Source organism: Apium graveolens, chromosome 8 (assembly GCF_009905375.1).
Source record: "Apium graveolens cultivar Ventura chromosome 8, ASM990537v1, whole genome shotgun sequence".
Taxonomy (NCBI): Eukaryota; Viridiplantae; Streptophyta; class Magnoliopsida; order Apiales; family Apiaceae; genus Apium; species Apium graveolens.
Window position 1 is genome coordinate 22,145,777 of NC_133654.1, and position 17,354 is coordinate 22,163,130.

General features: G+C 38.4%; 1 protein-coding gene and 2 non-coding genes across 3 annotated transcripts; 1 reads left to right on the forward strand and 2 right to left on the reverse strand.

Moving 5' to 3' along the window:
* The first annotated feature begins 316 nt into the window (after positions 1-316).
* Positions 317-423, forward strand: LOC141682283 (small nucleolar RNA R71). Its single transcript, XR_012559684.1, has one exon. It is a non-coding gene; the product is annotated as a small nucleolar RNA R71 (small nucleolar RNA).
* A 6,972-nt stretch (positions 424-7,395) lies between these two features.
* On the reverse strand, positions 7,396-8,356 carry LOC141676559 (LOB domain-containing protein 29-like). Its single transcript, XM_074482230.1, has 2 exons — positions 8,070-8,356; positions 7,396-7,971 (listed from the first exon to the last, which is right to left on the reverse strand). The coding sequence occupies exons 1-2, from the start codon at positions 8,346-8,348 to the stop codon at positions 7,585-7,587; spliced, it is 666 nt and encodes a 221-aa protein (XP_074338331.1). The 5' UTR covers positions 8,349-8,356; the 3' UTR covers positions 7,396-7,584.
* A 2,354-nt stretch (positions 8,357-10,710) lies between these two features.
* Positions 10,711-10,783, reverse strand: TRNAK-CUU (transfer RNA lysine (anticodon CUU)). Its single transcript has one exon. It is a non-coding gene; the product is annotated as a tRNA-Lys (tRNA).
* Between the last annotated feature and the right edge of the window lie 6,571 nt (positions 10,784-17,354).

Here is a 17,354-nt window from a genome sequence, read left to right on the forward strand (position 1 = left end):
GGCACCAGCACAAAGCTCACAGACACTAGCGATTTGATTTTCTCCATAATTAGCCAAAGTGTCCACCTTCATCGTCAAATCCTTAAATTGGGCAGCGATAGCAGTAGCTGTGTCCAACTCCAGAATTCCTGCGACTTTCCCCTGAGTCAGTCTCTGGGAAGGATTCTGGTACTCATTAGCAGCCATCAGTTCAATAAGTTCATAAGCTTCATCATATCTCTTAGCCCACAAGGCTCCTCCTGATGCTGCATCAAGCATGAGTCTAGAGGTAGCACCCAATCCATTGTAGAAGAAATTAATAATCATCCAATCAGGCATGCCATGGTGTGGGCACTTCCTTAGCATCTCCTTATATCGATCACAAGCTTCACACAAAGATTCCCCTGTTTGCTGAGCAAACTGGGTAAGAGCATTCCTGATTGCAGCAGTCTTCGCCATGGGGAAGAATTTAGTGAGAAACTTTTGCGCGAGTTCCTCCCAAGTGGTGATAGATCCTGTTGGTAGATAGTGTAACCAACACTTAGCCTTGTCCCTCAGAGAAAATGGGAAAAGTCATAGCTTGATAGCATCTTCAGTCACATCATTGAATTTGAAAGTATCGCAGATCTCGATGAAATCCCTGATGTGCATGTTGGGGTCTTCAGTAGGAGAACCCCCAAACTGAACTGAGTTCTGTATCATCTGAATCGTGCTTGACTTGATCTCAAAAGTATTAGCCCTGATGGCTAGTCTGATGATGCTTGACTGAATGTCATTAATCTTAGGCTGAGAATAGTCCATCAAAGCCTTCGGATTTTCTTCTTGATCTCCCATCGCTACTACAACTGGTTCTTCGACTTTCTCTTCTTCTTCTTCTTCTTCTACCTTCTTTTCTTCCTCAAAAACTTCCTTACGAACTACCACAACTTCTTCCTTGGCTTTATCCAGTGTTCTCTTACGAGTACGCGGACGCGTATGCATACACCCTCGCTAGAGTACCTGGAATAAGATAAGGAAACATATAAGTAATAATGTCCGAGTCAATGAACTTTAACGACCACCGATAGAAAGCACATAAACTATCAATTAACACTGCAGTCCCCGACAGCGGCGCAAAAAACTTATTAGTCTCTAAACACGCGCTAATAATACACGCAAGTATACGAGTTCGCAAGTAGTATAGAATCTTTTCTAGTTCGTTCCCACAGATATTGTATTGGTTAACTAATTAACTCACGCACTTAAGCAACAATGTATGGTTATTATTCAATGCTAAGATGATAACTAATTGAGGTTGTTTATAACTAAAAATTAAACTAATAATTATAACTACGAGAATAAGATTGATTGAATTAATAAGTATGACAAATATGGGATTCTAACTTCATTAAATACTTCATTCAATAGCCTTATTGTTCTTAACCTTAGCATGCAATGGTAATGACACTAATCAGATAACACGAAACTGATAAACGCCAACTTTTGTTGCACGAATGCCATACTACCAGACATCCATAAAAGAGATAGAAACTGAATAGACACCAATTATATTGAGACCCTATATTTCTATAGAATTTGACAACATAACGGTTTAAGCACAAGTTGTCTATTTTGATTACACAGGCAAGTAAGATGGTTAAAATTACCTACGAATCATGCATAACAAATACATGAACCTATGCTAGCATGGCAAGTTCTAAATCCTTAAATTCACTTTCAATTCATTAAGAATTAACACATTATCTTATAAGTTCGCGACGCTCATAAGACAAATACGCACAACCAACACTAGGATATCATACAATCACCACATACTAAGGCATCAAACAATTTAACTAAAAAAATCCATAAATAAATCCGTTAAAACCCCACGATAACGATTAGCCCATAATCGGACTCATCATCAACGTGGGTTCCGATGAAAGTATGGTATATAAAATGTAGTCTTTATAACGAATAATTAAAATCAAGTACAAACAAGATTATAGGTTCAACAAAACAAGAAACGAGCATCCAAGACTACAACTCAAAACAAAGATTCACAAGAATAAACTAGATCGTCTTCGCCTTTGCTGAATTGTGTTATAGGTCTCTTGTCGTCTTTTCCTCGTGCTCTGGTAAGTCTCCTTATTAAAAAACGATCTTGAGTTATCAATTTATAGCAGTCCAATCAACCCAGGAGTCCAGAAAATAAAATTTTAATAGAACAGGATTTTATTGTCCCGACACGGCGCGACCGCGCGCTTCATCAGCGCGGGCACGCTGACTTTCTGTACTTCGGCACGGCCGCACGCTTGTTCAGCGCGGGCGCGCTGGGCTTCTGCCAGAATTAACTTATTTTCTTTTTCTTTATCTTGCAGCTTCGACGAGCTTTTATTACAACACCACCTAGACACTATATTAGCACCAAAATAATGCTAATTCACCTGATTCACAGATTAATGCCTGAAATGCAAAAACACTAGAAAATACATTAAAACACTTACAAATTTGAGTACAAATGCATCAATCCAAAGCTTATTAGAGCATAATAAAGTGTCATAAATGCCACTCAACAAGTTCACCTGCTTAGAAGTAATCAAAGTGCTTCTGATTGGCATAGCCTCCATTCTCTCGAGTATGCAAATCCCTAAATGTGGCATGTATGGTCCTTCCTAGTTAGGCATAAGTTTATTGGACCTTTCATTCTGGCTTTATCAATTTCTCTTGTAGAAGGGTTGTTTCATCAAGTTGATTATTATTGTAACATCTTCCATCATCACCATCCCTCATTCGATAATCATCATTGTTCTTCCTATTATAATCATCATGCCGACGATGATAACCGTCGTCATTTCCCTTATATACACCATTATTGTTGCTTCCACGACCTTCATCATTATTACCTCGTATACTACAATTCCCTCCATTATTTTTCTTCCATCATTATTTCCAAGTCCAACATCATGAGGTGAACTATATCTTTCGAGTGGTGATTCGCCATATGGTCTGCCGGTGCTCTATGATTATGACCATTCCTTGATCTAGATCTTTTTCTTCTTAGAGATCGATCCCTTGAAGGTGATTGACAATGGGGTGATCGGCCGTGTCGAGATGTTCCTCGACCAAGATTTTGATTAAGATGATGACGTGTATCAACAAGTTACTTTTCATGACCATCAAGCTCTCTAATCCTTCTTCAGATCTCTTCATCATGAATCCTAGTGGCCTCGTTCCTTCTTGCAAATAACCATTTACGATCATCTGCGTTGCTAGACGCACTATCAATATCTTCTTTTAGACTTCTTCCTCTTATGGGTTTTCTTTCTCTTTCATTGTGAGTATTGGATCTGCCTCTTCACACCATGATAATACTTATGGCATCCCTAATATTTGGTTATTGTTTACATTCATGACGATGACCCTCATGGAAATTTATGCTAGATGAATCTTGTGGCCATTGTTGTCGACGATGACACTGTTGATAGTGGATCTGCCATGTTGAGAGGTGTCGCCAATGACGAAGTTGATGAATGGATTGTAGGTTCCATGAGTAGTTTGATAGGTGGTTCGTCGAGCCATTAATTATTTTTTTTCTCTTTTTTCTAAACGATACCCACCGAGGCGCCAAATGTTGAATCCAATTTTTGTCAAGGACTAAGCTCCAATATTAAATTTATATCGGGTATTCGGATAGAGATTGTAAAAGAAAAGGTATAAATAATAAGAACACAACTAGGGTTTTAAGATATTTGGGACTACTTTTAAGGGTAGATTAATCAATAATGATTTTCAGATCCCTCTCAAGGTGCATACGTACCCTTGTATATATGAATCAAGTCCACGTAGTTCTATTCAATATTGGTTATGATTAACGTTAGGGTCAACCCATTACTATATTTTGGCAGCAAGTAATCTTTATTATGGAAGTGACAATATTTAGTGGCAAGTCATCAATATAATATTATTGGAATTCTATATCCTTCCACCGTCTTCGACATTAGACTGTCATTGCCTTGATATAAAGTTATTGAGCCCATTATACTCTTTTGAAGTACAGTAGAACCTCGATAAATGAATACCTTTGGGACCAAAAAAAAATTTCATTTGGCGAGATTATTTATTTATCGATTAATGAATATAATATTTATTTATCGATAAATAATAATAATTCATTTAGATGATATTTTTAGACTTTTTTTTATAATTATATCATTTTGTATATATTAAGTTCAAATGTACCTGGTAGTTATAACTTTTATGCAAACTTTAATTACATTCATATTTTTAGAATTCTAAATTAGTTGTATATATGCCCACAAGGGTTGGCTCAGTTGGTTAAAGAGAGGAAAACTAACCTCTTGGTCACAGGTTCGAATCCCACGGGAGGAGAATTTATGATTATGCCTCCTGAGCCAGAGTCTGTCGCTTAAATGCGGTTTACTTTGGTTCACATGGTTTGTAGGCTATTACGTGAACCCATAGGGTTTACCCAGTGCGCACCCGAAGGGTAGCGGCTGCGGGTTACCTACGATAAAAAAAAAAGATTAGTTGTATATGCATGCATGGAGTAGATAAAGTGCACCGTACCATGTATTGAGACTACTGTGTACATGCTTGATAGTTAGAATTAAGATGTCTACTAAACTCCTTTCTAAATTGAACTATAGAAATGTGATGAATGTTGAACATCTTCTGAACTATCCTGAAGAGAATAATGCGGTTATGGATTCTCCTACGGACGAAGAAATCATTGAAGCTGTACTAAATGATGAGGCAAATGATCTCGAACTCGATGATAGCATCACTATACCACAAGTATCCTCAAGAGAAGTTTTTCAAGCTATTGTCACTATAAAAAACTACTTGTTGCAACATGATCAAAATATTCCAGAAGTGGTGCATGCTTTACACAAAATCAAGGATCAGATGCATTTTGGGGAGGAAAGAAACAATCAACTTTGGAGGCATTTTTCGAAAAAATATGACTTATTAATGTGTTTGAAAATTAATCATTGAATGAAATGTATTCATGATATATTATATAAATAAAAATATATTATTTGAAATATAATGATTATTCATTTATATTTACATAAGGTCTATAAAGACTTCATTTGTATTTATTCGTTAATGCATTAAGCGAAATTATTCGTTAAGCTCATTGGACCAAGTTGGGACCGAAGAAATTTATTCATTAGACGAGGTTATTCATTTATCGAGACTATACTGTAGACCCAATAAAAGACCGAACCATCATCAATAAATAGTCTCTTATGTTGGTTTGTATTTGCCAATGAGTTCTTGGGTTATAAAGTCATTGGAGGTATACTTGATGTAAATGTTTAGAAGCCCAATAACATGAGTTGCTGCCGATCCAACACTAAATATCTAAAATCCCGATATAGTATCAACAGTACTTCAAGGCCGTCCTTAAAAAAATCGAAGCCCCGAGCGATTTTTTTTGTAACATGTAATAATTAACACGAATTTATAAAAATTATGGCGTTGGGAATAGCATTCTTCTAGGGTTCTCAACAAATTGATCATGTCAGTAGTCTTTTTAACTTTGACGTGTCCTGAACTTAAAAAATGAAATTTGTCCGCCGGTATTAAAATATACTCTGAAGTTATATATTCTGATTTATAATAATTTCGTTTATATGGATTTACAATAGTTGGTCAACAAGTTTGATATATCCTAATAACGAAAATAAATTATATATTTATAATATTTTATTTTTTTATGATCTACCCATATTTTCCGATGAGATATCATTTTGTTTCAAAAAAATATTTTTTTATATTCAAATTTTTTCAATAGTCCAGCTCAAATATCTAAGAATCAGCCCAGGAGAATTAGCCCATTTTTTATGTTATTATTAGTTGTATGACTCATAGCCCAGGTTAAAACTTTTTCCTGGCTCCGCCCTTGTGCTCAGGACCGGCTCTCAGTATACTTCAAGGTCTTTGTATCTCTTTAAAGGATGTACGATGGTGCAGAGGGATGCTTGCTGGATAATTAGAAACATTGATTGCTAAAATCAGAGAGGAGAATATATATAGACCATGCATGATAGTCCGTACGGAATCTTTGGATTGAAGGCGCTAAATTACAGGTGGAGGCAGCTTGGGCACTTTAAAATTTCTTCGTCCACTGTTTCAAAAAGATTGAATGGCCCGTAGCGAGAAACATGACATTGGCATTTTCAAGTTTTACAGCCTATGGCCAGTGTATGTGTTAAGAATTTAGATGCTGAACTTTTCATTTGTTTCCATTGGTAGCACATGACTACTTTTTGATGAGAATCTGTTTGAAATCTGAAGTCTTGTTCTGTTTCTGAAAGATTTATTCATTTAAATGTGTATGTTAGTTCTCATTTTAGTGTACGAAGGCACTCTCAGAAATATCACAATGATATTTCAAGATGTTTCTCAGGCTTCGAAACAAAAAACAGTATAATTAATCAAATTGTTTATCACAAGTAAATGGGTTATAATTAGCAAGTTTAAAGATTGCCTCATGCTCATGGTAATAGATCATATATAGCAGTTCTGTGTTTCTGTGTTGTATGTTGCAGACTTTTGGACGCATCAGATATTTGTGGCGGAATGTTGGGGGAGGATTGGTACCCATGATCTTTCACTAGGCTATCAATGAATTCATGAAAAATAACTTTTTAATTGTAAAAACAAAAAACTGACACGGTGCTGGCTCATCTTTAAGAGTTAAAGCTCTGATGGTGGACTGTGGCCATCTTGACTTTATGGATCTTGCTAAAGTTTGTTGCCAGTGTCTTCTCTTATGTTAAGGACGAGAAATAATGGGTGTCTAAATCATCGTTTATTGCCGAAGTAGTGTAACTGTGTAAGACTGTTCATTGTTGAAGGTCAAATGAATCACTTATACAAAATTCAAATATGGACAATCATAAACTCTTTTTTTTTTACCTTTTGTTTCGAGGCTTAATTAAATAAACTTAACAGGACAAGACATCACTTGCTCTTAAGTTAGGTCTTCGTTTTCCACTTTCTTGGGCAAGTCCACTCTCCCTTGTTTTTTTACTGTACTGGACATAGGTGATGTTGGACGAAAAAGATATTGTTCATTAAAGTATCTCCAATGCATTACACTATTTTGATGTTAAATTTACACCAAAATGATGTAAAAGTTACACTATTTTCTTATTTATCTTCAATCCACATACACTAATTCTTACCCCATTTCTGTACTATATAGATTATTTTATTACTAGAATACAAAATAAAGTATAAAAGTAATAAAGTTAGTAGGATACAAAAGGAATAATTTTGTTTTAGTTAACGAAAACAAGAGTAATATTGACATTAAGAAAAACTCTAAAAATTTGGTGTTACACCAAATTTGGTGTAATTTTGGGTGCTACACCAAATTGGTGTAATATTTAGAGTTGGGTTGGAGAAGAATTTTACATTAAAATGGTGTTAAAGTACAAATTTGAAGTTGGGTTGGAGATGGTCTTGGTCTTAATTCTTACATAGCCTGCAAGTACCGACTATCATGAAATTGGTTTTTGCAAAATATATAAATAGATATAGCTGCTCAAGTGGTTCTTGCTTGTAACCGTCAGCCTTAGCTTATATTTTCTACTCGCATTGTCTTAAGCTGTTGTGGCTACTGTCAGTCCATAGATCTGGCACAAAATTCTCTTGGTTCATTCCTCCAAAGAATGACTCGGGAAGGTCTATATCGGAAGGAACATTGTACAGCTCTTCCTTACATTCATACGAAGTAGGAACAGTGATGTTCATCTGGCTATAGATTTCTTGGTTATCTGATGTGACCTCTCCATTAAAAAGCATCTGACTTTGATTTAGATGATTATATATGTTTATATCACTAGTCTGTGAATTGAAATGGAGTCCAACACTTGGGTTGTTAGTTGCCCCAAAAGCTCCATAATTGTGTGCATGAAATGCTTGATATGCCATCTGATTATTAAGAATGTCTATCTCCTCTTGCAGACATGCCACCTGCAGAATAGGTAAATGAGAATTCATTATTATGCAATGTAATTCTAGAATAAGACAACAGGAATTTCACAAATCAGAGACGAGTCATAACATGGAACCTGCTGTTGCAGTGCATAGATATGAGAGACACAACCATAAACGGGATCATGCATCCGAGCAAGTGCTTCATAAGCTATGGTGGTGGCTGCATCACTTCTTTTGTGCACCGGAAGGTGTAGCAATAACTTGGAGAAATTGCTTGCTCCAAAAACCCTGTGAACTTTTCCAAAGTGATTTGCTGCCTGATCATAACAGAAGTAAGGAGCAAAAACACATTCACTCGTACACTTTCGCCTTAGAAACTTGCATGCTCCACACGAAGAACCAGGACCTGTCATTGTCTTAACCTTTTACTTGTTTGTCTCAATAGTTCTCCACTAATTCTATCTTGTGTTTGTTTTCTGATTAGCTTTAGATTGAGGTTGCGCTTTTATACTGACCTCTTCGGAGGTCAGTAGGTTTTTGTTTTTCTGTAGCCAAGAGACATTCTCACTTTAGCTAAAGCGGATCTCTTTTAGGTCTCCTTTATGGCTAACATTTGTATTCCTAAATTCGGTTAGCTTTCCTCATTTGTGCCTCTAAAAGGTTTTATTCTATTTCAAGTACTTTTAGTTGTGGTTTTCGATAGAAAATTTAGTGTTATTATACAAGTTGGGTCCTAGAAACAAGGTAGTGATGGCTAATAGCCTATTTAATAATCCTTGATCATCATATCATTGTTTTGGAGCCAAGTGGTGTAGTTCTTTCTGTTCTTCTTTGCTAAAATTGAAGACAAGTAACCAAACTGTTCATATTGTTCATAAGCCTCTAAATCATATTTTATGAAAGTTTAGTTTGTTTTGTTCATTGAGGAAACATATTTTACTTTGCGACTGCAGTTTTATCTTAATTTATACTTGTTTGAAATCGCATATCCAGGTCCATACTATTTAATCACGCGGCTGGAGAACTTCGCGGGCTTTGTATGCAAGCTTTTTAGCTTTGGTGATAGGTATAGATGTAGAGTGAATGGCTATGCGTGCACTTTGTTCCAATAATTCTATTGTATGACTGCGATTTTTTTGTTTCTTATGTATATATACTGAGTAAGTGTAGGTGGTGGATGGGTGGGGATGTCGACAACATGGCCCTCTGTTGTCTGCCTTACAAATCAAAAAGCCCAAAACAGCTTAATCGGGTGCTCATCCCGAAGGAAGAATCTGGGCCATCCTTACAGATTTCAGTTGTAAGTGTTTGAACTATCGTTCTTTAATGCTCCAAATTTACGTCTATTGGACAACATTTTCAGTAGCAGAAACGCTTCCTTTCTGTCTTTCAGTGGTTAATGAATTTGGATTTCACGTAAAGTACATGCACGAGAATAGAAGAAAGTTATTGGATGGTGGAGCAGCAGTCTTTCACTTTCGAGTAAAATGATGAAGATGGATTTCTCTATCACATTGTATTGGTGATGCATGTCTTCTTTGGTGTGCTGTGGTAGGGGATGCTAGCTAGCCTATGGCCCTATTATGTAGAGTAGTCCCTGGACTAACCTAATATTATGTTAAAGTAATCTGTTAGATTATTAGGCTTCTCTAATTAGGATTTGTGATTCATCTTCCTAGCTGTTTTAAAAGTACTCACAGATTTTACCATGTCAATAATTTGCATCTAACTACTATTCTTATTGATATATTGCATTAATTAAATACCCTTTGTATCTCTGCAGAAACTCCCTTGAGAGCATGCATGTTTTCTGCAGCTTATTTGGTTGGAGCAGCTAAACAAGAAAGAAGGCTCATCTAATCAATGATAGTTTGGCCTGAAGAAGGCCAGATATAGAGGAAGTTGATAAATTTCCCTAGACTTTGCAATTATGCAACCACAACAATACTCCTGGAAGTACACACCAACTATAGCGATAGACTTTTTAACAAGACTGTTTGCAGCAAAGTGCTCACTCTAAGGCGAAAGGGCGTGAACGTTTTATACTACAGGACCCTTCTAAGATTTTATATTCTTGATTCATCCTTGACTCAAACATTTCTTCGATTTCATATATAAACACACGATTAAATGTCTTGTTTGAAAACGGTTTTAGTTCTAAGGAAAGCTCGAAAGAATTGATGTACAGTTTTAATTCAGGTTAAATGTGTCTAAATGTGTATGAATTAAAATATTTTTTGTAGAATCAACACAATCACCGACTAACTCGTAAAATTATTGAGCATTCTATGAGAGAAGTTTCCAAAACATGGCAGGCAGCAAAACACCTACGGAGTTTATAAAAAAAAAAAAACAAATGCTGAGGTGCGATTCCAGCTTGTATGTTGTAACTGGAGGGCTAGCAGTTATTATCTTATTTACGATTTATTAAATTGAGGAAGCCATTTGGATGCTGTTAAAGACAATTTTAGGCAACACAAGACAAGCAACATATCAGTTTGAATCAAATGACATGGTTCTTTGTTATAATGGCTTAGGCTTGATGTAATTGTATAACTGAAAATGTAAGGGTTGTTGTTGAGTTTATTGACGATACAATGCAATTGGCCTAGTACTACAAGGATGTCATGGAAACTCTCCGTATCAGAACATAAAGCTTGATCGTTTAGGCTTGGAGCGCTGTTATGTTAAGCTAACAAATTGTTCCTGCAGGAATTTATTAGTTTTAACATGGTTTTTAGGGGAAAAAAAAGGAGCAATCAACAAAAATACATTCGCCCACCGTGGGGCTCGAACCCACGACCACAAGGTTAAGAGCCTTGCGCTCTACCAACTGAGCTAGACGGGCTAATGTTACATGTGTCCACAAATATTTTAATATTCTTGACATAAAAGCATACATCGCTTCGTTTTACGTGCAAGTCATTTTCTATCATGTTTCCGTACGCATTAATATCCAAAAAAGCTATTACTAGAATTATTAAAAAAATGAAGCAAATAACTGAGCGATCTCAACAGATGACAAATATTAGTGCAGATATGCCTCGTCTTTATATTTGAAAAAAAAATCATCTTTTTAAATGTACTTGTCCATTAATCTAATCTTTACTTGCTAGTTGCTACATATAATTTGCAACAAGAAAAGAACAAAAACACTATGTTTGGCAATATCACAGCTGGTCTTCACTGGTTTAAGCTAACTGACTAGTGCTTTAAAAAAACCTATCTCTTTAAACAGACCGTTACGGATAAAAAAAATTAAGGTTATTATTTGTTGTATTTACTGCTAAGGTTCGGGAGCTCAAGGTCTTTAATGGTTGTTCTCGTGTTTCGTAACTTAACTCTGCCTTTACGAGATGTCTACGTATCTCTGTGAATCTACGTATCTCTGTGAATTAGAGAATCAAGGCAATAAACGTAGTTCTAATTGGAGGGGTGAGACCCTTTATATAGACGTTGGTGGTCCTTGAATTGGACTTGGTATAAGAGACTTGGTAGCCAAGTCTCAGAATTAGAATAGACTTTGGAGTCCTAAATAGTTGGAAACTGATTTTTTATCCTTCTAGGTCCCTTTGAGGTTAATCTGCAAGGATTTATATCCTTATCGGGACTCTTCTCAATAGCTGATTTTTTCCTTATTAATTAATTACGAAATTCACTAATATTCAGAGTTTTTGGGCCTTCTTTGATTCATCAGGTCTGATCTGGTCCATCAGGCCTGATCAATTTGTTGACCTTTTTGGTCTGAATGTCATACATCTTCTTATTGGGCCTAGCAGCCCAAATCATGTATAATTACTGTAATATTTAACTACATAATCAGGATTTATTTAACCCTATCATTTGCCCCCCAACTTTTGGGAAACTGTATAAGATTTCGCAAAAGTTAAGTTCGTTCATTCCCTTTCAGGGTATCGTTTTGCGTAAAGTGTGGAGCGACCTACACGCTTACAACAATTTGCCTTGTACGTGGCTTCAGGGTCGTTTAAAAACTTCCCCTTCTATTTTCTTACCTTCTCCCTATTTTTAGGAATTTCTGGTATTTTTCAAGAATTTTCCCTTTTTCCCGAGATTTTTTCACATTTTTTGCACTTTTTTACAAATATTCTCAAATTTTCAACCCTTTTTCGACCAGGATCCTAGTCGAAATTTCGACCTGGATCCTAGTCGAATTTTGGGCCAGCTTTCCAATCCTGGTCGAAGGACTTCGACTAGGATCCCCGACCTGGATTTCGACCAGAATCCTAGTCGAACCTTCGACCTAGATTTTGGTCGAAATCTAGTGTCTTTCTTTGCTTCCTGGTTGTTTGGTTTCGACTAGGATTCTCGACCTGATTTTCGACCAGGATCCTAGTCGATTCTTCGACCTAGATCTTAGTCGAGACTCTTGTGCTCATTTGCTTCCTGGTCGTTAGATTTCGACTAGGATTCTCGATCTGGTTTTCGACCAGGATCCTAATCGATTCTTCGACCAGGTTTCTGCATCCCATTCTTGAAAAATATAGTGCTTGATTCAGGAATTCGACCTCGATCCTGGTCTGGCTTTCGACCTCAATCCAGTTCTATTATACCCGTAATTTTCGGGTGTCTGTTCGAAAGAATTCGAACAGAATTCACGAGCTGAAATTCGACCTGAATCCTGGTCTCTTATACCCGTAATTTTCGGGTGTCTGTTCGAAAGAATTCGAGCAGAATTCACGACTTGGAACTCGACCTCAATCCTGGTCTTATTTGGCTTCTTTCTTATCCAATTTGGATTGGACCTTATCTTTTTTTAAGCCTTTGAATTGGGCCTTCTATTTTTCCAAATCCTAACTGGATTTGGGCCTTTTATTTTCCAAATCTTAATTGGACTTGGGCTTTTTATTTTTCCAAATCTTAATTGGACTTGGGCTTTTTATTTTTCCAAATCTTAATTGGATTTGGGCTTTTTAGCTCATATTGGGCCTCTTATTAATCTGGGCTTAATATATTAAAACACCCTCTTTAGAATTTTCTAGAATTCTCGGGAATTTTTATTTAATTTCTTTGGAATTCCTTGGAATATTCTGGAATGTTCCATTTTCTAGGCTTTTTTCTTTGGGCCTTTATCCTTACTGGGCTTTTTGTCCTTTCGACTTCACTTTTTCTCCTATATAAAGGAGTGAGTATAGTTCTACTGCTCCTCACTTTCTCACTTATAAATTCTTCTTCTTTTTTCTTCTGTTAAGAATCTCAGAGCAATAACAGTAAGTCGGAGTATCTTAAGCCTCAAAGCCTTTTTTAGGAGCATTACTTCAGGTAAGATTTCTCCATTTTCCTTTTGTGTTTTGTTTTTGCATAGTTTGCGTTTTTTAAAATCGTCTCCTTATGTGCCCCTTTTTTTTCAGATGGCTGATAAGAAAATGACCCGTTTGGCCAAGATGAATGTGACCAGAAAGTCCAATGAATTCCCTATTCGGTCAAGGTACACTTCCTTGATTGATATAATCAACACCCGAGGGGACGAGTACCCGCACGACCATATTAACGCCTTCTGGGATCCAAAGGAGCTGGACAAGTTGAGCGGTTGTTTCAGAATCAAGGATCCTTTCAAGCTAGCTCTTGCAGGTCCGGCCGACAGGGCCTGTCAGTGGAGAAAAGACGCACTATGCGTCTACAGGGATACTTTAAGGGCATGTATTAGACTCCCCTTTCACCCATTCATCCCTGTTCTGCTAGCTGATGTGGGCATCAGCCCTTGCCAACTCCCTCCTAACTCTTGGAGGTTGATTTTGTGCTATCTGTCGCAATGCGCCAAGCACAATGTATCTACCTCTGTTGCTGTTTTTAGAAAGATTTTCCATTTCAAGAACAACCCTGACAAGAATCTGGGGTGGGTTTCTTTAAACCAGCGCCCAACCATTCCCCACATAGTGAACGGGAAGTCCATCCCTGACAACAACTTGGGGTGGAAGAAAGATTTTATGTTCGTCGTCTGGGAGGGTGGCGATTGGGGCACCCTATTTCGCTCATCTTTTGGGCTAGCCGTAGATGGGAGTCCAAACGATATAATTTTGCCTGAGAAGGAGACCAAAGCTTTCAACCTCCTTACGCAAGATAATGGGACTTCCCATTCTTGGGATCTTATTAGGGAGACCGTTCTTGTAGAACGCGGCCTTTCTCCCATCCCTAAGAAGAGTACATTTCCTTCCTTGTCTAGTTGTTTTCATTCCTTCTATCTTCTACTTTGCTAACTTCTCAACTCACTTATCTTATTTGTTGCAGTGGCTGAGAAAATTGAAGAGGCTACAAAGCCTAAAGACCTGGAAACGACCAGGATGAAGCGTGCTGGAAAGGTCTTTAAAGACCCGCGCCTTGGGGATCGTTTTCCGGAGTTCCTACTCCAGGCAATGGAACCAGGCAAAGAAGGCCCAGCCAAGTTTTACGTACCAAGCAAAAACCAAAGTCTTACTTCCAACCTGCTTGGGAAATTCGGGGGAAGGATTCGATTGTCGGCAACACAGCGCTTGCCAAGGAATGGTCTAAGCATTCCATTTCCCCGGTCGACTATCAAGACTTTGTCCTTCAACAGGACTTGGAGGGTAACGAGCTTTTCGGAGCTCAGGCTTTGGCGACGGTACGTCTTTTTCCTTAGCCGTTCATAGTTGCCTTTTTTATTTTTCCCATTTCTTACTTTTGTTGTGCTTCTTGTAGGCGAACGCCCATTTTCAAGGGGCGATTCATCAAGCCAATGCTTGGAAGGTTGGCCTCGAGGATGCAAACAAGAAGCTGGAGGAGGCCAACCAAAGAATAGAGGCCCTTGAAGCCCAACTTGCCTCATCTACTTCTGATTTGGATATGGCCCGGGCTGAAAATGTTATCCTCAAGGCTCAAAAGGATAAAGCTTTTGACGGCTGGATGGACACTCGGGAGTTCAAGGATTTAATGGTGGAGCATGATGCCCTCCTTCATCCAGTCAGCTATAAGGAAGGCTGGGACGCCGCGGTGGAGGCTATTCAGGACGAGTTTCCAGAAGTCCTTGAACAGTCTTCCTTCCCTTGTCCTGTGCGGGTTCCAGCACTTGGGGCGTTGCAGACAAGCTTGCCGATTTGATCAAAGACGGCCCATCGGGGAGTCAAGGCCAAGGCCAAAAGAGGAAGGAGCTCGAGTCCAGCTTTGAAGAGGAGGAATCTTCTTCTGAGGAGGAGCCTGAGCCTTTTATAAAGAAGGCCAGGGTAGAAGAGCCTCCAAAGGCAGCGTCTCCTAAACCAGTGTCTCCTGCAACATCCAAAGCGTCCGAAGATAGTTCCGAGGGAACCTCTGCGGAGACTTCCGAGGGGACTTCTGAGGGACCGAATGAAGAGACATCTGAGGAGACTTCGGATAGTGGTTCCGAAGAATCCCAGCCTTCCAAGACCTAAGTTTTTTATGTATTTCTTCTTTTTTAAACAATATTGAACTTTGTAATTGAATTTTATTATTTTCAGTCGTATTTTGCACAAGTATCGTCGTATTTTTATTTCGATTTTTCAAACTCAAGTTTATAACTTGGTTTTATCTTTCACAATGCATCAATCTAATAGGCTAAAATTAAGTCGAAGGCTTTATATTATAACTTGGTATTCTTGATACCTTACATGAAATGGGTTCAACCCTGATAAAATCTAAACATATCTTCTATATAAAAAAAATCCTAAGCAAGCAAAGCTTCAAGGTGCTTTTAAACCTACTTGTCACTCTAACAAGTGAGAATCGTGCTTCAACTGTTTTACACATAGTAAACCTTCAGGTTTTGCGCATGCCAAGTCCTCGGGACTTCAGAACCATCCATAGTCTCCAGCTTGTAGGTTCCTCTACCCTGAACGCTCTTGACTTTGTACGGCCCTTCCCAATTTGGGGCAAGTTCCCCTTTCTGTCCTACACCAGAAGCTTCCACTTTCCTCAAGACTAAGTCACCTTATTTGAAGAACCTTTCTTTAACCCTTAGGTTGTAGTAGAACGAAGCTTTTTTCTAATATTCCACTATCTTCGCATGTGCATCATCTCATACTTCATCAATTAGATCCAGGGCTAACCTTTGCCCTTCTTCATTTTCCTCAATATTGAAAGCTTGAATCCTGGGGGAGGAATGTGATATCTCTACAGGAACAACTGCTTCTGCACCATATGCTAACATGAAGGGAGTTGCTCCAGTTGTGACTCTACAGGTAGTCCTATAGGCCCATAGTATGGGGAGAATTTCATCCACTCAGTTATTCCTTGACTTCTCGATCCTCTTCTTTAGTCCATCCAGGATTATTCGATTTGCCACTTCCGCTTGCCCATTGGCTTGCGGGTGAGCCACAGATGTGAATCGTAACTCAATTTCATTTTCCTCACAATACTTCTTGAATTCCTCGTTGTTGAATTGTGTTCCATTGTCAGTGACTAGGATGCAGGGAATTCCATACCGACACATAATACTTTCCCACAGGAATTGTGCAACCTGCTTAGTTGTGATCTTGGCCAAGGGTTTGGCTTCAATCCACTTGGTGAAATAATCAATGGCTACAATCAGAAATTTCTTTTGTGCCGTGGCCATGGGGAAAGGCCCTAGTATATCCATTCCCCACATAGCAAAGGGGATGGGCGAGTTGATAGAGGTCAGCATCTCGGGGGGTTTTCTAACAACTGGTGCGTGCTTCTGACAATGGTCACATTTTTTCACATATTTTTTGGCATCGGCCATCATTTCTGGCCAATAGAAGCCTAAACGGGTTATCTTATGAGCCAAGGCCCTGCCCCCCAAGTGTTGCCCGCATATGCCTTCATGTACTTCTTCAAGAGCCAAGCGAGCCTCATCGGGCCTGAGACATCTTAAGTAGGGAACCACGAAGGATCTTTTATACAGAATTTCATCTATCAAAGAGTATCTTAGTGCTCGGACAACCAATTTTCGTGCTTCTGTAGCATCGTTTGGTAACCAGCCGGTTTGAATGTGAGCCTTAATGGGATGAATCCATGATGTCCCCGGGCCTATAGGAGCCACAAGCTTAATATCAATGCTCCGTGTTTTCAAAACGCGATAGTATACACTTCCAGGACTTTCTTCCATCTCAGATGAAGCAAATTTTGACAATGCATCTGCCTTAGCATTTTCCTTCCTTGGAAAGTGCTCAACATGGCATTCATTAAATTGGGTCATCACGACCCTTACTAGGCAGACATACTTAGCCATCGTATCATCCCTTACCTCAAACTCTCCCTTTACCTGGGATATGACCAACTTCGAGTCTCCACAGACTTTTAAGTTCTTGACTCTAAGTGTCCCTGATAAGCCAAGACCAGCTATCAGAGCTTCATATTCTGCCTCATTGTTTGTGGTTGGGAAGTCTAACTTCATGGCATACTCAATTAAGAACCCATCAGGGCTTTGTAGAACCAAACCTGCTCCACTTGAATTCGTTTTTGATGCTCCA